The sequence below is a fragment of the Saccopteryx leptura genome, chromosome 4 (assembly GCF_036850995.1).
Source record: "Saccopteryx leptura isolate mSacLep1 chromosome 4, mSacLep1_pri_phased_curated, whole genome shotgun sequence".
In the NCBI taxonomy this organism is placed as follows: Eukaryota; Metazoa; Chordata; class Mammalia; order Chiroptera; family Emballonuridae; genus Saccopteryx; species Saccopteryx leptura.
The window spans coordinates 171895720-171919846 of record NC_089506.1 but is presented as its reverse complement, the minus strand read 5'-3'; the positions used below and the strand labels follow the sequence as shown (position 1 = coordinate 171919846).

The 24127-nt window shown below is 39.2% G+C and overlaps 1 protein-coding gene across 5 annotated transcripts in view; it reads right to left on the bottom strand.

The window, feature by feature from the left end:
* KCNN2 (potassium calcium-activated channel subfamily N member 2) overlaps positions 1–24127 on the bottom strand; it is a 543720-nt gene that overhangs the window by 141661 nt on the left and 377932 nt on the right. For all 5 annotated transcript variants that reach the window (XM_066382032.1, XM_066382033.1, XM_066382035.1 and 2 more), the window contains one exon: positions 23458–23553. In XM_066382032.1, the coding sequence (XP_066238129.1) occupies positions 23458–23553 (96 nt within the window). The remainder of the gene's footprint in view (positions 1–23457; positions 23554–24127) is intronic.

The window sequence follows — 24127 nt, the reverse complement described above, 5'->3', positions numbered from 1 at the left end:
GAAGCAAACAGAGCGAGAAAGAAGACCGATGGCCCGACAGTTCATTAAGTCTTCAGACTCACCAATTTCAACAATACTGAAGGGGCCAACATAGCTGCGTACCTCTAGTGTTATAAGATAGAGCATTTCACCACATGAAATTCATTCCATGTTATTAAATAAACTTTCTAGGACAGGGAAAGATCTGTATACATAGAACTAACACAAGACAACTTCCTTAATGATTGTTTTTGAAATTGAGTAACTTCTTTACTCAAAGATTCAAATTAATCTGTATAAAGAAGTAAAGAAGTAAACATAAATTATATATTTAAGGTAATAGAAAAGGGATGGCAAATATGTGTCCCACAGACTGCCACTGGCTTCTCCCTCCTATACTCATGGTAGACATGATTAATCAATCAAGGTCCTCACCAGTACAACCCTTCTGTGCTCTAAAGAATCATTCTCAGACCCTAGCCTGTTGGTTCAGCAGTAGAGCGTCGACCCGGCATGAGGACGTCCTGGGTTCAATCCTGGGTCAGGGCACACAGAAGAAGCAACCATCTGCTTCTCTTTCCTCTCCTCTCCAACTGCCAGTGCTCCAAGCATCAGCCTCAGATGGGGGTTGCCAGGTGGATCCTTGTTGGGGTGCATGTAGAAGTCTGTCTCTCTTATCCTCCTTCCTCTCACTTAAAAAAAATGAGTCATTTTCAATGCTATGCTATAGTCAATTACAATCAATTCACAAGAGTTGATGTGTTAGAGAAAACCTTTTCGCCATATCCAACTAGAATAATACAAGTCTCTGCCAAAAGAAATTTTTCCTTGGACTACAATGCCACTTGGTTTGGTTGAGTGTGTGGCTACATTTGGAAAATATGTGAAAGAAAACGTTGTCAGACCTGAATGAGGGGGTGAAGATGGGAATTCCAGAGTGGAGCACAATTATGACCCAGACTCAGACACTATCCAGACTTAATACAGTCATCACGTTCTTAGCCATCCTCTACCTCGCTTTCATGAATAATTGAGTATTGGCTTCTATACCTTTACTGTGGTTCTTCCTGAACAATCCCTATAGACATATAAAAAAGACTAAGACGTGCTTTATAGAAGGATTAGTGGTGATAAAAGATTGTTCTACCACAGTCTCCCTGAATCAACTGTGGTGAACTGAAGATAACACAATATAAAATTCAGAGGAAACTACCTTCCTCATCTATACGAAAGTATACCTAATGTTTGAATATCATAGTTTTCAAGAAGTGGCTACTTTATTTTATGGTTGTAACTGACATGGAAAATGATACCTAATAAGTAGTAAGGGCCATGTTACAAAAAAAAGAATCTTTGAGGTCACAGATCTAAATTTGATGCTGAATAAGAATTATAATCTAAATTAAATGAGACAATGTATATAAATATACTTAGCACATTGCCTGTTCATAGTAAACACATGACACATATTTGTTATTTTTATATATATGATATTTGTTATTTTAACTTTCCCAAGAATAAAGCATGTGGCTAACAAACCCTGAATTCCATTTTACACTGCTCAACAATCTTCCACATTAGTCACACTGGCCATCTTTCTCTCCTTTCCCAAAACCGCTGAAAAATTAAGTAGTGTTTATTAAGTCTTCTAATATGTCCCTTTGCCTCACCTTCCCTTTTAAGACCATAGCTATCCTTGGGCAGTCAATATTTCAGCATATTCCTTAAGAAATATCACTTTCATCTCACCATTACCTTTGTCACCACACTATTTTTGAGATAATTACTAAATAACTATATAAATGGGAGAGTGATAAAAAAAATACAGGGTCAACACAAAGAGACCTTACTATAGCCTAGAGCAGGGGTTGGGAACCTTTTTGGCTGAGAGAGCCATGAACGCCACATATTTTAAAATGTAATTCCATGAGAGCCATACGACCTGTGTATGTTACGCATTATCCAATAAAAATTTGCTGTTGTCCCAGCAGACAGCTGTGATTGGCTCCAGCCACCCACAACCACGAACATGAGCGGTAGGAAATGAATGGATTGTAATACATGAGAATGTTTTATATTTTTAATGTGATTATTATTTTTATTAAAGATTTGTCTGAGAGCCAGATGCAGCAATCAAGAGCCACATCTGGCTCGCGAGCCATAGGTTCCCGACCCCTGGCCTAGAGGCTCAAATTCAGGAACAGAAAACTTAAACTAAGAAAATCTGGTCCAGCCTGACCAGGCGGTGGTGCAGTGGATAGAACGTCGGACTGGGACACAGAGGACCCAGGATCGAGACCCCGAGGTCACCAGCTTGAGCACAGGCTCACTGGGTTTGAGCAAGGCTCACCAGCTTGAGTCCAAGGTCGCTGGCTCGAGCAAGGGGTTACTTGGTCTGCTGTAGCCCCCCCCAGTTAAGGCACATATGAGAAATCAATCAATGAACAACTAAGGAACCGCAACAAAGAATTGATGTTTCTCATCTCTCTCCCTTCCTGTCTGTCCCTATCTGTCCCTTTCTCTGACTCTCTCTGTCTCTGCCACACACACACACACACACACACACACACAAAATCTGGTCCAAAGTCTTCTGAAAGTTGTGCAAAACCTAATAGTCCTTCTGCTAATGGTCACAGACTGGTTATTATAGCCAAACACCTGAGCAAATTAGAAAACAATTTTATAAGATACTTATTTGTTCCTATTAACTTCATCTTCTAAAAACTTTTTAAAAATTCATTTTAGAGAGAGAGAAGGGGGAGGAGCAGGAAGCATCAACTCCCATATGCGCCTTGACCAGGCAAGCCCAGGGTTTCGAACCAGTGACCTCAGCATTCCAGGTTGACACTGTATCTACTGTGCCACCACAGGCCAGGCTAACTTCATTTTCTATACTCAGGAAGGTTCGCACACTCACAAAAAGTTCACTCAGTCTTTCTCAGTCTTTAAGCCAAGGTCATGATATTAAACACAAACAGTCCAGAGAGAAGTTCAGAACATGAATGGGTCCCATTATCTGGGTTTAATAGAAGCAAGCTGCTAATTCTGGGAGTGGCTGCTTTCCAGGGATGAATATATAACCAGCGTCATGAGAGCAGATGCGGATGTGATCTATCCACTTGTTTATGACAGAAAGCTGCACAAACGGGCAAGGAGAATAAAAGTCTTTCTTAAGACAAGAGACCCACTGAGTCCTAGAAGGGAGAGGAAATCTCTCCAAGGTGGCTTTTGTCTCTTGGCTTTCTTTTGCTGTCTGTAACATCCAGAGAAAGAGACATCTAAGTCAAGTGCCTCAAAGCAGTTACTCGCGTCTCTCCTAATGTAATCACCTGAACACAAGGAACAAAAATGCCAATATGTGAATAAACATGACTAGAGACCTACTATTTCCCGCAGGGTAGCAGCAATCTCATAAGGATACCAATACATCAAACCATTATAACTCAGGTTCACACTGGCAAATATGCACTACCAACAACAATTTACTTTATTTACTAAACTTACAACATGGCTGTATATCATAGTGCAGATCCAAAGTGCCAGACAACTTGGAGATATCATGGGTGCCAGTGACGGTCACCTATTAAGACTAACTGAAAAGCTAGAAAACCCACTTTAACACCCGTGACAGGCAAGGACTGCATGCCGATTATTAATAAAGTAAGAGGAAGAGAAAATATATTTCATGATCTTCCACTTTGCTACCACCTGTGCATCAATTTTCAAAGCCTATTTCTGAAATGATTAAAATATGGTCCAAGTTACATACATGAGCAAACATTCAACTCTTTGCTCATCTTGCAATAGAAGGATAACCTATCATTCTCTTACAGGTACAATTATCCAGATCCATGAATAGTATCTACTCTTCCAGGTTAAAGAGGAATCTGTATAATCAAGTGAGAGGTCCCCTCTCCTCCCCTAAAGCCTGGCACTGTCCTTGACACTGTCAGAAACAATAGAGATAGAAGAAGGGGACTAGCTCCTGCCCCAACCCAGCCTCTCCCCTGTTGTAATTACCCAACCGCGATGGATGACAGTGCAATGGTGCAACCGGTGGTGTAGCTTGGGGGCAAGAAGATGTGTAACTGCTCTTGAGAGAGTGAAGCATTCTCACTGAAAATAGCTCAAGGAGGCTCACATAATTATACAGAATGGCAATAAATACAAACATTATCGGAAAAGGAAAAGAATAAGAATAAGTGTGGCATAATCAGATGAGACTTCAAGGAGAAGGTGGTATTGAGATTAGTTGAAGACATCAGAGAGTATTCTCTGTGGATCAAGAATAGATGAGGACAACTGTAGTTGGAGACACTGTCACAATCATCTTGCAGGAAATGAAGGGAGGCCCAAAGAGGAGGCTCTGCCAACAAACAGAAGTTTTGGAAACCAACTTGTCACCTAGCAGAGCCTCTTGCATCACAACCCCCGCCTAAAATGATGAGTGCTATGCTAGCTTACCACTGTTGTGTCTGGATAGATAGATTTTCACATTTCTTTCAGCCAAATCTACAAAACTTGTCTCTTTTGATAGAACTATAGAAACAAATGCGCCACTATAACATCAACCGATGATATCTAACTGTACTTTCACTCATATTGTTACCTAGTTTTAATAATTCAAATTCAGGCTGCCTTTCCAGGCAGTGGTACAGTGGATAGATCATCAGACTGGGACGCAGAGGACCCAGGTTCAAAACCCCTAGGTAGCCGGCTTGAGCGCGGGGTCACTGGCTTGAGTGTGGGATCATAGATGTGACCTACATGGTCACTAGCTTGAGCCCAAGGCCGCTGGCTTGAGCAAGGGGTCACTCGTTCTGCTATAGTCATCCCCCATCCTGGTCAAGGCACATATGAGAAAGCAATCAGTGAACAACTAAGGTGCTGCGCAACAAAGAATTGATGCTTTTCATCTCTCCCTTCCTGTCTGTCTGTCCCTATCTGTCACTCTCTCTGAATCTGTCTCCATTAAAAAACAAAACAAAACAAAACAAAAAACTTAGGCTGAATTACAAATAGTGAAAACTAAATTTCTATAGTGATATGGAAATTATGGCAGAAAAATACAACAGAGTAGAAAGAACTTATGCTAAGATAAGGCACATTAATTAAACTATTACCAGTATTAGATTGCTGCACCATCTCCGCTGAGACAGGTTATTTTACACACACAGTCAAGTACCCTGAAGTAAACTGAGAAGCAGAAGGAGCAATGGCTGTCCCCATTTCACAGGTGAAGATGTGGGGGCTGATGAGATGACAACTCCAGTTCACTGACCCAGAGATGGATGGCAGTCAGAGGTATGAACCCTAACAGTACCCACTTCAAGTCTGTTCTCTGGCCTGCTCAGCCGCGGAATGTACATGGCATCTGCCCGCAGGGAGCTGAAACTGAGGTGGGAATCAGCCTGAGAAATGCTATTGCAATAATGGTCTCCATTAATGATCCCCCAAATTCACATGCTGTACCTGGCACATCACCATTTTCTCCCACCTTGACTGTCCCCCAAACCCATCACACAATCCTAACAAAACAGCCAGGGTGCCTTATCCCCAGTTAAATGTGAGAAACTGAGGATCACAGAGGTCATGATTCATATGGCTAATACAATAAGGACAATAATAATGCCACTGTTTGTGTGATTACCGTGTGCCCAGCACTAAGCTAAGCACAAAATCTCGGTATACTAGCCACAGTCACCTCATGAGATAGGCCCAATTCTCCCCATTTTACAGAGGAGAAACTGAAGTCCAGAGCTGTGAATGGCTGTCAGAAGTCATTGGTAGGAAGTTAGGAAAGCCTGGGTTTGACAAGTTCCACCTCATGCCAGGCCCCTTATCACCGTATCACTGTGGGGCAGCCCGGAAAAGGAGGGGGCAGCCCGGAGAAGGAGGGGGCGGCCGGGAGAAGGAGGGGGTGGCTACGCCAAACTGAGTGAAGTTGCTGGGCGGGGAAGGCTGCGGGACAGAGATGATTCTGGGGCTGAATTTTCATACACCTGCAGGGTTTGGGCAAATAAAGGAAGGAATTCGAGGCACAGACACAACCTTGGGGAACTGCAACTCGGTCAGTATTGCTGGAGCAGAGGTGTACACTAAGGGGAAGAACAGGGCTGAGAGGGGCTGACAGGTGGACAGGGGCCAGACCAGGAGAGGTGTGTTATGAAGCACCTACGTTAAAGGTCACCCAGCCTGCAAAACAGGCCATGACGTCACCTCAGAACTGATGTCACAGGATCTGATTTCGGTTTGGGGCAGACATGCTTGCAGCAGTGGGAGGCTGGACCACGACGATGCGGGGGGAGGGGGAGAAAACACCCATGTACATTAAAGACAAAAAGGGTAAAAACCAAGGCAGAAATTCCCAAAAGGGGCTTCACATGTTCCTCTACTATAACTAGGCTGAATGTTTTTTTACTTAGTTTAAATTTACTGTATATTAGAAAATGTGCCATTATAATAAAATTTAGAATATCATAGGTATTTTAAAAAAAGAAAATTGATTTTAAAAAATATGACATATAGTATAAAAATAAAATATAAAATTAAAATATAAATAAAATATAACACATTTTACATATTTTAAATAAATTAGATATATACATCTTATAGAATAGACCAAATATATTGTATAATATAATGTAATATGTAATTGTTATATGCCATATTTCCCAGTGTATAAGATATACCCTTTTTCGAAAAATTTGGGGTCTAAAAACTGGGTGCAACTTATACCGTGGTTGTAGAAGTGTGGCATTTCAAATGCTATTGATGGAACTGAGGACGAGCGATATATGAAGACAGTGATTCGTCATCAAACATAGATGAGGACAAGCTAATGGATAGGAGTTTTGACTGTGATGAGGAGTTGTATGAATTTTATGGTGAATAAAACTTGAGTTCAATAACTTTATGTAATATACTTTTTTTTTAAATTTCAGGTCCCAAATTAAGGTGTGTCTTATACATGGGAAAATATAGTACATATTATATATTATATTGTACTTATTGTACTATAATAATGTATATTCAATATGTTCTACTGTATATGTATTCAATGTATATGTAAGTATACATTGTACAAGTATCAATATATAATGTGTACAATATATGTGTATATAATTATATGTTGTTATATATTATTAATATAGTATATAATACAGTATAATATAAATGTGAAATATTAATTAAATGTAAATATAGTAGAGACTGTAAGTGGACCTGGGAAAGGCTGAGGTTTGGAAGCACAGAACTTAGTTATCTGTGAACATACTAAGAGGCAGAGGTAATGCATAAGACAGGAAGTATCTGTTGGACCCAGGGACACTGCTGGGGGTGAGGAGCAGTGAGGGGAGGCAAGAACAAGCTCCCTTACTGAGGCCGTGGGTGGACAGTGGAGCTCTTTGCTCAGCGGACGAGGGGAGGCCTGGGGAACAGTAAGGACCTGCAGGAAGTCCCGGGGCAGCTGTCCAGAAGGCAGCTGAGAGTGAGCGGAGAAGATTACCTTCCTAAACTGTAACTTTAATCACCAGAGAACAGAAATAAGCACATTAATAAATTATACATGCAGCCAGAATTCCAGACTTACAAGAAAAAAACCAACATTCTTTATACTTCCCAACTTAATGTGTGACTTTTTTTATAATTATGGAATTAGAGACAGTCAATTATAAAATACTTGCTTCAGAATATGAAGCAAATGAGCTTCCCTTCCAGATTGAGGCCAGCTGCACCGACCATGCCATGAGACTACAAACCACCCCTCCCATTAATTTTCCCAAGACTAAGCTACAGAACTCCAAGGGTCAGACAGGAGAAGACTCTCATCACTGGCTTCCACCAGAAAAGACTCTGAGCCCTGCCTGGCCTGTGGTGACACAGTGGATAAAGTGTTGACCTAGAACGCTGCGGTAGCCAGTTCAAAACCCTGGGCTTGCCTGGTCAAGGCACATATGGGAGTTGATGCTTCCTGTTCCTCCCCCGCCTTCTCTCTCCCTTCTCTCTCTTTCTCTCTCTCTCTCTACTCTAAAATAAACAAATAAAATCTTTTTTAAAAAGTATTTAAAAAAAGAAAGACTCCGAGCCCCAAAGTTCCCACTTAGATTCCCAGCAAAAGCAGTTCCTACTACAGCGCTTCACTCACACATGCTGATCTAAGTCTAAGTCCAATATGCCATTTCGCCTCAGCTGCAGAAGTGCAAGCTGCTATAGGAGACTGAGGATTTGGGGCATAGCAGAGACCTTGATCTACAGAAATCTGCATTTCCTAGGTTGTAAGCAGGTCTGCTTGAACCTTGACTTGCCACATACTTTAATAAGACTAAATTCGGAGTACAGAATAAAATAATGTTTCATGCAAAGGCAAAAGAAACACTTTTGTGCATGTTTCTCTCTGCCTTTGGGGACCATCCAGGTCTCTAATGCAAGAGTCAGCCAATGTTTTCAGTACAGGAACACAGTACACCCTTTTGACTTTGCAGGTTACATTGTCTCTGTTGCAACTGCTCAGCTCTGCTATAATAATGAAAAAGTAGTAATAGACAATACACAAACAAATAGGCATGACTGTGTTCCAGTAAAACTTTATTTAAAAACAGGCAGCTAGATTTGCACAGTAGACCAAATATAGCTTGTGGGCTATAGTTTGCCACCCGTTTGCTCTAACTAACCAAGCATTAGCCTTTTCTGGTCAATTTCTATCTCTCCAGAACTCGTCTCAGCTACCTTGAAATACAGTGCATTATTACCCTCCACTCCCTACCATGAGGTCCCCCCGACTCCAGGCTCTGCTTCCCTGCTACGACTACAGCATTTACTCATTAATACTAATAAAGAAAGAGTAATAATAGGAGTTAACATTTACTGAGAGTGCCATTTATAATGTGTCAGGTTATCATGCTAGGTTCTTCATAAACAGTGTCTCACTGAATCCTCAGAACAATCGAATGAGATAGGTATAATCATTATCTCCATTGTACCAGTAAAGAAAACAAGGCTGAGAGGGGTAAAGTTTTGTTATGGTCTCCAGGATGAAGATGACTTCTAACCCCAAACTGTCTGGATCCAGAGCCAGAGTTCTTAACTGTCCCCTGGTTATTTCCCAGAAGCACATGTGGCTGACCAGACAGAAGGTGTCTGTCCAACTGCTCATTCTGCCCTGTCCTCTGGGGGCTACTCTTTGTGTTGCACCCACACCCTGCTGGACAGTGACAGGTCCCTCCAGGTGGCATCCACTGCCTCCAGGCAGTGGCTTTTCTACTCTTCACAAAGTTTTAGCATTCAACATAAATATAAATGCCAAATGCCATCCACCATGACCAGAAAATGTTATGTTTATGCTGATTTGTCCTTCTTCCAACAACAGCGACACAGCCAAGGGTAGCAGAGAGCTACATGTATCCTCAACTTGTCCCTTAGGATCAGAATCAGCTTAGGGAATCCCAACTGGCTGGAAATCTCAAAACACAGCATGTGTTTCCCCAGAATATTCCGAGATGAAAACAAGGCTGGAGGCACTGAGAGCAGTGGGTTACATAAACACATCCAGCAGGGACCGCAAAGATTGCCGGTAGGGAGGACCCTCCTCAGAGCAAAGGATCCAATAGACACATTTAAAACAAAATCAAAAGGAGGACTGGATTTGCAGCACTTCATTGTAATTTCCCTCATTGTGTTTAAGAAAAAAGGAGTTAAAAATCAACTACTTTGATCCCACTGTAAGGTACAGGTCATTGTTATACCAACTGAGACAGAAAATGAGAGCAAATTAATGAAAACTCATCTTCAGCCTGGTAATGCAGCTAGAGCACATATCACGTTGGAGCTGAAATCATCACCTCTACCCCTGCAGCCTCCCAACCCTAATCCCTGCATTTGCTGAATTGGTTCTCATTGGCAGCACGTCATAATTCAGGTGTTGAAGATGAGCCTTCATCCCACCTTCATCCTAGTGATCATCTTGCTACATGTGCCCCTACACATGGTACAGAAAAGACATGTTTCTGGGAAAACTGTCAAGAGCAAATGCTCACGCACTGAGTAGGCTGTGTGGTCTCATGCAGGATGTTCTGACATGGGCTTGTGGGACCAAGTCTTCAACACGTGTCTGCTTTCCTTCTGTGGCCAGTTGTGTAAAACAAAACAAAACAAAAAACCGAAGTGCAATGAGATGCACTTGATGGGTAAATTATTTTGAAATAACCGCCACTGAAACAATCTGTGTACACAATGTCAGACTAAGCGAGACAGTGAACATGACAGCGTGTGGGTTGGATTCTCATCCTGTGATGTAAAGAACACCCAAGGGACACATTCTGAGATGCGAAGCAGAACAGGGCCAAAACACAACAGCTAAGAAGTAGGGAGAGTTGTCAAAAAGGATAAAAGAGATTGTGTAAGATAGAGGTAGAAAGAAAAAATGAAGAAAAAAAACCCAACAAAACACAGAGTTTTTTCAAAATTATATTAAAAAATCTGTATGAGCCAATAAATTCAAAATCAAGGAAATTAATAAAAAAAATAGTTTCATCCCTAAATACAGTGTTACAGCTTTTTACCCCCCAAACAAGCATATTGGATATTTTTCTTCATATCACGACTCCTTAATTTTGGAAAGTCTGACCAAATGCATTTATTGAGTATCCTCTTTGACACTGACAAGCAGGAACAAATAGTGAAGCTCTCGACTAAAATACTTAGGAAAAAGTACAATCCTACTTGAAATATTTTTCCAACAACAGCACTTAAATTTGCAATATTATCCACAGATTTAAGCAGCATAACTGAAACTATTCTCACTTCCAAACACAGAGATAAGAACATTTTCTTAGGATAGAAGCTTTCACCAATAGGAATATTGACCTACAGTAAGTTTCTGAAAGTCAAGGCTCTCAGCCTTAAATTTCCATAACTAAATCCACATAAACGGAATTTCATCTCTCAATAGCTTTGATTGTGTATATGTCTGGAAGTACTAGATATACCTTTGAAAAGGTATGAACTGACTATTATAAATCACACAGCTCTCACTTTTATGTCACATTACATGTATACAACTTCAATAAATATTTAGCCTAATTATTATTTTTCAATACTTTAAATAATCTATAACTTTACAAATAAATCAAATACTGGGACATAATTTCCTTAAAGCACACAGCAAAACATTAAGCAGTTTAAAAATTCATACTCATATATTTTTAACCCTCATGACAGTAGACGCTATTTCCAGAAAAGCACTACCCAAAGTCAAAGCCAAGGTGAGCATACTGTAGCGTTTAGTGCTTCCTCCCCAAAATTCAGTATGTTTCTGTCAAAACTAATCTCTAAATACTGCATAAAATTTCCTTGGAGGGCCAAAATTTCCTGAGAGAAAGAAGATCACCTCAGTGTCCAAGCAAGAAAGGCCACATATCTGAATTTCAATAGTCAGATTGCTTGGAAACAACCCCATCATAACACCTGCTGGATAACTATTTATTATAGATAAGTACATAATTGGGTAAAAATTCTTAGTATATTCAAGAGTGCAAAGGACAAATTACTGATGTAGAATATTGGCTGTTAAATCTTGTCTACATGGTTCAGTTCAAAGTTTGTAATGTCTGAATCCCAATGTGTTTTATAAATTCAAAAAGCGAAGTCTAAAACTCGAACAACAATAACACATTGTTCAAAAAGAGAGACTCGCATAATACAGACTCAAATAATGATTATTTGAAATGAGACAAAAGAGAAGATGAAAGCTCATTAAAAGAAATGTATCCAGTCACTGTACCAAGAATATTTTGAGATGTTACTTGTCATGTTTACATATAAAAATTTTTCTCAATTCTTTCAGATCTGTACTTCAAGCACTATGGTTGGGGGTGGTGGTATATGAAACAAAACCCTCACCAGACATAGACCAGAAAAACAAAAAGATTTTAATTTGCATATCCTATAAACCTACAATGAATACAGACAGAAGTTCTGTCAATAACAGTCCTTTACACAGAGTTGTTAGCTGTTTACTACCTCTAAGCCTTTCAGCAGAGGTTTAACACCAGAATTTTCCATTGCCCAAATTATTCCCATTGCTTACATTACAGAGTGCTTCACTAACTCTGTTAAGTCACCAGGGTCCTAATTAGTGATGAGGAGAGGCTGTCAGCCATGACCTGGGTGCCCGAAGCCTCACTGCCAGCGTGAGGCCACACCTATGGTAGGTTTATGGGAAAACGACTATTTTGGTAAAAACTGCTAATCATACCATTATAGTTCTTTAACACTAGTTTACAGACCTGAAACCTAACACCCAAAATGAACAGTTATGTTCTCAGGTAGCCAAGTTGGTTAAGGGAGAATCAGAACTAACTCAATTTTTTTAAAAATGTCTGTCCTTAATATAGATCTAAGTGTTTATTTAAAAATAAAATGAACACACGCACATACACACAGTCTAGATTAAGTGTTAATAAACTAAAGAACACTGTTCAAATACCCACTTTTTTTTCTGTTCCCGCTCATAAGACTTGAAAAAGAAAGAAAAAAATCACTATTTCTGAAAGCACAGAGAGGGGCTCCAATTCCACCCCTTTCTCCCCAAGAAACCCCAAAGTAGCTAAAAATAACCACATAAATAGCCACCACCACATGCCAGACAGTGTTGTAGGTGCACTATATATACTATGTGTATGTATGTGTGTGTGTATGTACACATATACACATTAATTCATAAATACACATAGTAAGTGTGTGTGTACACAGCAACTCAATGAGAGAGGTACTCTATATTCCTTATTTTATAGACAAGGAAACTGAAGTACAGAGATATTAAGTAACTTGCTCAAGGTCACACAGCTAATTAGTGGCAGGGCTGGGGATGAGCCCAGACAGACTGATTCCAGAGGCAGTGCACAAGCCACCAGGGCTATGCTACAAAAAGTAGCAAACAACGCAAAGGAGGATCTGACTGCTTTGCTCAGCAGGAAAGTTTGTAGAGAAACATGTCAGAAATTATACTTTTTACAGCTTCCATAATAAAAAGGATTGGGAACATTTGGGGACAAAGTTATCTTCCAAAACTGCTTTCACATTGCTTCTGCATAAACTTTATTACAAAGAGATTCTCTTCTTTAAACCTAGTTAGCCGATATTTAGAAACCAAGATTACGGAGGAATGGAAAGACAGAGAAGACTATTGAGTGGCAACTTCCCAGATTTACAAAGCACTCAAAATACTAACCAGTAAATCGGTCCTAACTCTCCAGAAAAATAATGACATCAGTTGCTTAACAAACTAGTTTGTAAGTGGTTTTAAAAATAAAAGGAGCAATATAAACAAACCTATGGGAGGACAATTTGACAAACTATCAATTTGTCTTAAATAATATACTTGAACCCAGTAATTTCTTGCTTGGCAATTTATCCTGAGGAAATCATCAGAGATGCTCACAGAAGTTCCTCTAGAATAGTATCATTATGAAAGTAATTTAAAATAGGCTCCTTCTAATTTTTCCTAAGGGTCCAAAAAACTAGGGAAAAGATCAAATTGATTACATTTATATGATAAGAAAAAGTGGGGGTTACTAAGAATATTTAATGGCATCGGAAAACTAATAGAAGTTATGTGAAAAGAACACTTAAATTTCTTATACAGATATATAGCAAATACTACGGTCATCTACTTTATATAAATATATTATAACAAAAATAATAATTACCTCTGGGTGATGAGATTAAAACTAATTTTTTTTATGTTTTCTACATTTTATAGTCTTCTAAGTTGTACAACTATTAAGTTTGTAATCTGGAGAGGAAAACAAAATTTTTAAGAGGGAAGGCATTTGGTCATGATGCCTACATTGTACCAGTCCTGCTTCCTTCTTGGATATCATTCCTAGATAATGAGATTGCCCTTCACAGAGAATATGTGGATTTCAGCAATGGATCTGACAGTCCACATGACACTCTTGTGAGCAATGTGGGCTGGCTGATAGGGTTCACAGAGTTGTTTTTACTTAAAAGGCTGTACCAAGTATCATAGATGAGCAGATGGCAACAACCAAAAAGGTCCTACTGCTGAGTTCTGATTGTGGCTCACACATGCCATCAGCATGAGTTCCTGAGGTCCACTTTTCAAACTCATGGTAGAGTAAAGCTAGGAAAAAGAGTTAAATGTGTTAATGGCAGGAGTGCAAACCATGTAACAGACATTAATACTGACCATGTGTCTGGAACAGAATTTAACACTAGTTTGAAAACCAAGATATTGCCAATTCGCTAGCCAGTCCACACATAGCATTTTCTAAAACTAAATAGTGTTTATCAAATAAACATCAAAACTAGGTTTCGAATAAATCTGATAGGATGAAACACTGGTCAGAAACCAAGATGTTACTGAAAGAGGTTAACAGATGTAAAACAAATATTCAGTTCAATTACAATTTTACAAGTGTTACTTGGCAACAGCTCCTGTGAAGCAATGATCCTTGTAGGCTAATAAGTCAATATCAGGTAGCATTTTTGAAGAGGGGAGGTAACAATCCCACTGGCATATTTCATCTGAAAGTACTGGGTACATTTCTGCCTTCTTATTTAGAGAGGGAATTCAACAAAACAGAGTAAGCCCAGAAGAATATGATCAGGGACATTCTAAGTCTGATCAAGAATATTCAAAGAAACTGGGACTATTTCATTAGGAGGACATTTAAAGGGATTTACCCAATGTTTTAATGTTTGCTCTGTGATTCTGTGAAAGGTAGATCATATTTTCCTATTATATTGGAAATTACAGTCTGTTTTCTCTAAGACTCCACTGAAACTTCCTATCAAAATTAGCAATGACCTTCAACTTGCCAACTTCAAAAGGCACTTCTCTACCCCATATTAACAGATGTCACTGCATTCTATACATAGCACTGTTCCTCTTTACAACACTCGCATCTCCACCTCGAAGACAACTCACTCTGATTTCTTTTTCCTAGTTCTTCCTATACTCAACCTCTAGATGTCAGAGATTGATTGACTGTTGACCTTCTCATCTTTCATTTCTCTCAGTGATTCTATTTATCCTATGTGTTTAAATAGTCTCTGTGCTGGTTACTCTGAAATTTCCACTACAGATCCTTCCTCTGAAGTTGAGATTCCCTTGTATAATCAGAAACATTTCAAATGTATCATGTCAAAACATATTTTTTTCCTCCCCCCCCCCTTTTTTTTAGAAAATTGAATTGAACAGGGTGACATTGGTCAATGAGAGTACACAGGTTTCAGGTAAACATTTCTATGGAATTTGAACTGTTGATTATGTTGTGTACCCATCACCCAAAGTCAAGTCATTTTCCGTCACCATATATTTGTCCCTCTTTACTCTCTTCCCCCGGCTCCCTTCCCCACTATGTATGAAATAATATAGTTCTTAGCTTTTCCTGATTTACTTATTTCACTCAGTATAATGTTCTCAACTTCTAATTCGTGTTGTCGTAAATGGCATCATGTCATCATTTCTTATGTCTGAGTAGTATTCCACTGTATATATGTACCACATCTTCTTTATTCAATCCTCTATCAAAGGGCATTTTGGTTGTTTCCATGTCTTGGCCATTGTGAATATGCCACAATGAACATGGAGACACATGCATCTTTAAAGGAACTCTCATTTACTGCTGGTGGGAATGCAAACTAGTATAACCATTATGGAAGAAAGTATGGTGGTTCCTCAAAAAAAATTAAGACTAGAACTACCACATGACCTAGTAATCCCTCCACTGAGTGTCTACCCCCATAACTCAAAAATATTGGTATGTAAAACATAATTCTGATTCCACATCCTGCCCTTCAATGCGAGTCTTCTCCTCCTGGCACCATACACTCAGCTGCTCCAACTAGAACCCTGGGAATCATCTTTGCATAGGCCCTTGCAGTCACTATCACATCCAATCCATTAGGAAGTCCATTCTAACTCCAATATAAATCTCATAATAGGCCATTTCTCCTTGTCGCCACTGCAGCTACCTAAGCCAGGTGATCATCTTTCACTATGACATGACTTGCAAGGGCCTCCTAATGGTCTCCAGACCAATCTCTTTGGAACATCAACAAAAGCTCTGCTTAACATAGGTTGAAGCATTACTCTCCTATGCTTTAAACATTTCAGTGACTTCCCCACTGTTCTCTGAAAACAAATCCAGGCCCTGGCCGGTTGGCTCAGCAGTAGAGTATCAGCCCGGCATGTGGAAGTCCCAACAACCATCTGCTTCTCTACCCCTCCTCCTCTCTCCTTTTTCTCTTTCTGTCTCTCTCTTCCCCTCCTGCAGCCATGGCTTATTTGAGCAAGTTGGCCCGGGGCACTGAGGATAGCACCATGGCCTTGCTTCAGGTGCTAAAAATAGCTTGGTTGCAACAGAGCAGCAGCTCCAGATGGGCAGGGCATCGCCCCCTAGTGGTGGATCCTAGTTGGGCACATGTAGGTGACTGTCTCTCTGCCTCCCTACCTCTCAATTAATTTTTAAAAAAATCCAAAAATCCTTACCATGCCCTAAGACCTATCAATATCAGAACCCTGCATCCCTTCCCACCCCATCCAGTCCCATTCTCCCTATGTGGGCCACACTGGTTTGCTATCGTGTGTTTAGGTGCAGCAATTTCCTTTCAGTCACCAGGTCTTTGCACAGATTGTTCCTACAGGTTCTGCCTAATTGGCTACTTTTCCTTTGTGCCTCAGTTTAAAAGTCACTTCCTTAGAGAGTGTCCTACTGATCATCAACATTGCACCCCCAATTATTTTCTATCTCAGTCCTTCTTACCTCCCTCATGGCACTTATCAAAGCTTCCGAGGATTTTGTTTCTTTTTTAATTTTTGTCGCCTCTCCTTAACCCCATGTGCTTGGAATGTCAGTTGCCAGAGAGAAGGGAATTTACTGTCTTATCCCCATTGTAGTTACAGAGCCCAAAAACTTTTAAGTCTTTGCCCCAACATAACAAAAATATTCCTAAAAATAAGAGCTGTCTGGCAATGGGACAGCCCTGTACAGGGGAACTGACAACCATGGGAAGCGGGTTCAAGCAGAAAGTGGGAGACAGCTTTTACCAAAGTTGCCATAAAGGGAGTTTCCATGCTGGGTGTGAGACTGGGCCCCGTATAACCATTCAGGTCCCCTCCACACACTTTGTGTAGTTTTATAAATAGAATGCTTAGGGAATTTCAGGTTAAAAATACACTTTTAAGTAGCAAACATCATGTTATTTCCTCATGAGCAAAACTTCTTTCTAAAATGGCCTCATAAAAACAACCTCCTACTCTGCGCAGAATTAACTCCCCTGAAGTTAAACCAGTGCAGCCTCCCTCCGTGCACCCTGCCAGATGTGGCTGGAGACAATGACAGCCCACAGCGCTCTTCTTTCCAAGCTGTACGAAATGTCGCCCAGAAACAAGTTAGCGGAGGAAGCAAACCCAACTGCGGTAAACCCAAAGTTCCACTCTTCATTTGTGATGCTGTTCTGTAAACACACCAGGATCGTTTTATTTAGCAGGCACGCCTATCAATAATGCAGAGATCTTTACACAGGCAGGCGGAGAAAATTAGTCCTGAGTGATTTCGTTACTACAGTGTATACATGAAGTCAAAGGGACAGAGAGTCTCGTTACAACTGATGTAGAAGTTGCTGGCAATCCAGGTGGAGCTGACCACCACACGACAAAGCAGGGCAAGCAAGTTTTCTACCTCTCTATCTTTGGGAGTCTTACACATAGTCCCCCAGTAATTCTCATCTACCTCATAGACAGAGCAGAGGCCGAAAGACCAATTTAAGATCATTCCTTCTAATTTTTTAGCTTCCTTCAGCTTCACCTCTCTCCTCCAAATTTTTTAAAGTAAAAAATAAAATTAGCAAGTATTTGCTTCTGGTGGCAACTTTACAATTTTTATTCAGTTTTTCAGATTAAATAACCTACCACTAGATATTACAAAATGTTACAAATAAGCCTATAAGATTATTTTTCTCAAAAATTGTTTTCAGGAAGGTAGTAAACATTTTAGACTTTAAAAACTAAAGCATTTTAAAATTCCTTTTCATAATATCTAGAGTTAACCATGCTGTGGAGGAACATGTGTCGGAAGCAGGAATGTCAATTTGGACAACCTTTCTGAAGTGCTGGTGGACAATACCTTTCCATTGAAAATGCAAACTCCCTTTAATTCAGCAATCTGACTACTAGATATTTAGGATATGAATATACTTTAATTAGTAGCATACAAGAGCGTTCATTCTTAGTACTGTTTATAACGCCTAGAAAACTCAAAGTGCCTATCTGTAAACTACAGTACATCCACAAAATGGGGATACTATGCTGCTGCTACAAAAGAATGAGACAAATCTCTATATCCTGGTGAGGAAAACCTCCAAGATATATTATGAAATAAAAGCATGTGTGTATCTTAACACATTTAAATGTTCATTCTTGAAATTTTTGGAGGCCCTAGCTGGGTTTCTCAGTTGGTTAGAGCATCATCTGCATACACTAAGCTTGATGGGTTCAATTCCCCATCAGAGCACATATCTATACAAGAATCAACCCATGAATTCATAAATAAGTGGAACAACAAACTGACATCTCTCCCCCGCACCCCTGCCACTTTCTCTCCCTCTAAAATCAATAAATTTAAAAGACTTTGAATAGAAAAAAAAATTCTGGAAGAATATATGAAAAACTTAAAAGTGGCTGTCTCTGAGAAACAGAACTGAGAGTATATAAAATGTGACTATCACAGTTATTTTAAATTCTTCTGTATTGTCTAGGTTATTTTTACCATGTGTATTTATTATTATTTTAGTAATAAAAATAATGACTGTATGCAGTATATTCTGCATGGTCCAGAAGCACCTGCTTGCTCTCTGTAGGAGTGGGAAAGAGAGCCTCCTTTGCCAGCCACCACAAGGCAAGCCACAGTACCTATTAAGTGGGTGCTTGACCCACCTTCTGGAACTAGGCCAGGCACCTTCAAAGGTTGCTAAAGCCCCTGCCCTTGCTCATTCTATCCCTCTTTGTGTGGCCCAGATGCATGAGTGAAGAGAAATTTTAATTTCTTTCTTCCAGTTTTAGATCTTGTCATCATCTGAAAAGCTACCTTGAAAGAGAATAACTAGTTATTCCACTGCAAAGGATAAAAAAAAAAATCAGTATTTCCTCTAATGCTGTTTATTATGTAATTACTATATATTACTATAAAAACACAATCAAACAAAAATGTTCTCAACTTTAGAGTACTTGCTATTCTTCCGAATCCCATGCGAACTGGAAAGATCAGGCTCCTAAGGTTGGTTCTTTTCCCACCTAGAATCTTGTATGTTTGCCTAGCTCAAAATATTAAACAACTCTTTCAACTAAAACTGCTTCCCCAAGAGAAGTTAGGGTTTGCTGAAGCTGAAAAGATGAAGTAAAATCTACAATTCCTTTTATGTTGAAAACCTTAAAGAGTATGTGAACTTTATTTTGTATTTATTCCATCAAAGAAATCCTTCTGACCGCACAGAGGAAGGCGGGGAAAACAAACAAAAAAGTCACAGGAAATCATGCCTGTTTTTTGCTCCTATTATTTGACCCAAGACTTGAGGTGGGGGGACTAATTAGTTAATATTAAGTTATAGTAACTAACTTTCCAAATTCTACGAAATAAATCCCTTTTACAGTGCCTTTCTTTTGTCTGAAGGTTTTGATACATCGGCATTCACTATTCTATTTATATATCATGTGGGGAGGCGGGCGCTCTACTGATGAATATACAAAGTAAGGCTACATGTCTATTTGAAAAAGTCTAGTACCTTCTTAGCTGAAAAACTTTGCCCAATGAATCTGATTTTATATAAGCATTCTGAGCCCCACCCCCAAATAGCAATTTCATTTTTGAATGGAGTTATTATATAAAAGTACTAATTAGTTAAATGAGTAAACTATAGGCTGGTGCATTGAGCTGTCTGTGGTACTGAAAAATGACACCAAACTGGAATGTACCAAGCCCTGTTTTTACAATGTCTCCCCATTACACTGTATTAATTCAAGCACTTCCATCCATGACTCACCTGAACCATCTTATTTTGCCAGAGTGTGTATAAACATTTTACAAAAGGTCACAGTGACTTGCTTTCCAAGGTTCTCCTTAGAAATGTCAGGGCCGCCCCATGCTCATTAATCAATTCTGGTACGCAGCGCCAAAATGTTGGCTCTCACGCTTACTTTTCCCAAATGCAGTGAGAAATCATACCATGTACCAGAAACCCACACTAGCTATGTCACACTAGCCAATCATCATGCTGATAGGCTAAAAAGAAAAATAAAAAAATGTCACTTTTGACTACATGCTACATCTGAGGACATGCTCTGAATGTCAATATAACCCTTGCATTTAATTCTTTAACTCAAAGGTAATCACTGTATTTAAAAATCTTACTAGTAAACTGAGATTGCCTATTAAGAAAGAAATGCACTTATAGCAGTGACATCAATAAGTAAAACATAAGCCAGTGTACTCAATTTCATTGAGTTTCGGAGTGAAGTGTTTCAGCAGTACCACTGACAGTCTTCTCTGGATCAATTAGAACATTCCCACTTTTTTTGGTTCTTGACTTCTATCTCAGAGTCTGCACATTAATTTGTTAATTTCCCATTTTACATATCTTTTTAAAAGGCATTTCAGATAAGAATTTACAGCTTTAGGTTGAGGAAGAAATCTCTCTAGATCAGTGATTTTCAACCTGTGTGACGCAAAAAATTTTAAAACGTAGTACCTAACTATTTAATCGAGGCATTAACCTCTTTTCCCTTAAATTGTCAAAAAAAAAAAATCCCAAAATCCAACAACAGCTAACACAACAGTAGCTGCTCAGTGTGAATGAATCAAAATCACATCTATTTTTTTGTCATACAGCCCAAAAATATATACTTTGGGGTGCTTCAGAATTTTAGTAATTAGTTTAATGTGTACCATGAGATAAGAAAGGTTGGAAATCGCTGCTGTAGATAAAACACTGAGTGTAAAATCTACATCCAAACAACTAAATGGTGTTATCCAAGCCATGTATTTTAAAATTATATTAAGTGGATTAGTAGAACAGACAACATATATCATGCAAAATGAATCCAATTTTTTAAATCTAACATTATACAATATTTACATTACCCCAAAAGTACAGGTTTGCTTTGCTTATTGGCCATAGAGGAGCAATCCATATCCTCATTTTTCTCACCCATGCTCTGTATACGCCAATCAATATATCTATGCATTTGTGTAATGGAAATTCTCTTCAAAATCAGCCAATGAGTAGGCTTCCTTCAAGTGTGGCAGTCTATAAAAATATGATTTCTTATATGTTTTTAGTTTCTGTAAGTTTCAAGAGTTCTAATGTGATATCAAATATTTTTATAACACATATTAACATTTGGCAGCTCCTCTCAGACTTCCATAAGTTATTTCAAAAATATCTCAATAATTCTTAAAAAGAATACATCTTAAAAAGGCAGAGTTTTTAGGAAGACTTTGTTTTGAAATCAACACCATCAAATGTCCTCCCTCATGAATGCTTGTGTAGCCATGTGCTTTCAGAAGGAACAGACAATAATGTAAAAGCTGATGTTTAATTAAAAGAACGAAACAAAGCAAAACAGAACTCAAACAGCAAGGTCTCTTTCTGGAGCAGATTAAGTAAAACCACTCTGGTCTCCAAGCCAAAAAAAAAAAAAAAAAAAAAGTTGATTTTTAAAAATACCTAAAAATATTATAAAAAATCTTTTAATTTTAACTCTATTCATATACCAAACTTTTGGATTTAGAGAGAAACCACAGACAAAGAAATGTTTGTATTTCAGGGTTGCTGCCAAGCAGAAGCAGGACACAGCAGAAAGCATTCTGGAATCGAAGCTAGGAAGAGAAGACCTGGTCACGATCTGTACTGTCTAGTGGCATGATCCAGCAGCTACTCATCCCTTCTAACTTCAGGGTTCTCATCTGTAAATGGAGTCAAAGGATCCTTAGGTCTATTCTGCTCCTCCCAGCTCTTCAAGTCAAAGGAACTTGTCAACCTACTCTTCAAGTCAAAACGAAAAGATAACACTCATAACATTTAAGTTACATGTTAGTATCACTTTAAAATGTTTGAATCTCAAAAACCCATGACCATTAGTGCCTAATTAAAGAGAGACTCATGTAAATTATTACATTTTAAAGAGTTCAACTGTATGTTTGCCTGGTTTTGCCAGTGCAGTTTTATTACTCACCTCTAAATAGTCTCTTTCTAATTCTCATTCACTACCCTCATTCCTTCAAAATTACACTTTTCAAAGTTTTTGCAAATTTGAAAGTAGGATAAAGTAATTTCTGCCTCCTCATTTGGGGTCATGTGCATTTTTATTGTTTGGGTAACATTTAAAAGCAGTTTCTTCTATATTTAGTATGTGTTTGCTAATTACTAACTTTAAATTAATTTAATTTATAATTAAATGCTAAGTTCTTTAAATGGCAAGTTCCATACAATACTTTAAATTCAAAGGGCACTCCTAAATAAAAGCAGGTTATATTTGAGGGTTTAATTTAAGTTTCACCAAATATCTAACAACTGCTCCAAAAACATCAGAAAATACATGTTAGTGTAAATTCTACACTGGAAAATCCCAATCACTCTTACTTTTTTACTACTCCAGCTAATTTAATTCACAAACCTTAATATTTACTTGACTAAAGGCTACAGCAAAGTAAATGACTCAAAATATGACCCATGGATTTTGTACAGAGGATTCTGAAATTGTCAGTAACAGCCAAATCTAACAATAGAGCTCCTGGCTGCATTTAAAACATTTTCCTAATAAGACCTCTCACAAGGGCAGTAGCCTTTGCTCTTGAAGGGCATTTAAAAAAAATGATGTAATGATTGTAGCTAAGAGTCTACTAAATACCATATATACAGAACTTGTATTCAAAACATACAACAACTGATTTTTAATTATAAGGAATAGAGAAAGGATTAGAGCTTTTCTCATGTCTTATTGACATATTTAAATCAGCTAGGAATATCACCAGCCTTTTTTCTTCCCTAAACTGTTATAGAAGATGATACAGATGGACACAATGTTCCATAATGAAGCACCCACTAGGAAGAGGTGGTAGCAAACAGGAATGCACGTTTACCCTACAGATTAGGGCTAGTGCATAATTGGCCTTAAGGAAAACAAGTGCAGAAATGAATCTACGTGAAAAAAGATAGGGGTAAATCTGAAGGGTTTAAGAAATACATCCCAGAAATAACTGCATGTTTATATGCTGCACTGTTTTGTTTTTAACTTCTTGAAAGAACAGGTCAGGTGATAATGTAAGAATACAGCATGTGTCTTCTGTAACCTCAAGCAAGGACATGAGGAATTGAAAAAAAAGCTCTGCTGCTTTGCACTTCTCCAAGCTGGAAGCATGACTCTGGGTCATTCATAAACAGCTGAACCTAAGTTACCTGTATTTCCCTGGCGTGGTACACGATGATCAGACCGAGCAGAATGATCGTGGAGAGACTGATAAGGCATTTCAGAGCTAAGGAATACAGCGACGCCTGCAACACAGACAGAAGCACTTTTAAGAAAAAAGCACGTTTAACAACCTAGGCCTCTGGGGGGGGGGGGGGGGGGTGAGAGGGTCAGTCAGTCCCGCATTAAGTGAACCGGAATTCCCAGCGGGTTTTGAGAGGTGGCTGTCTTGACTCTGTGATCTGTCAGATCACTTCGCCTTAAAGGAAAGGGAGAGGTGCAGAGAGCCGGGAAGGCCGGTGACCAGGCAGCGGGGTCTTTCCATCGCAGACCCAAACGTAGCTCCTAGCTCTGGAAACCCGAGTTTAAGCGCTCCTGATTGAAAGGGGCTCCTAAATCCCGAGCTCCTGAAGAGGAATAGAGCATGCTTTACCCATCGACTTCTGGACCCACTTATTCAATCTAACCAAACGCTCTGGACACTCAATGCCTCCAGAACTTTGCGCGCGGAAAGGCTTCCTTTCTCCAGTTGCCTCGCGGACTAAGCGTGTGTGTCTGAGCCATGCTCGCTGTCCCAGCTGGCACCTCTGATTGTCCCGGGAAAGCTCGCAACTAGCAGGCAGGGAGTGCCAATCCCACCACCCGGCATATGCTCTGAGG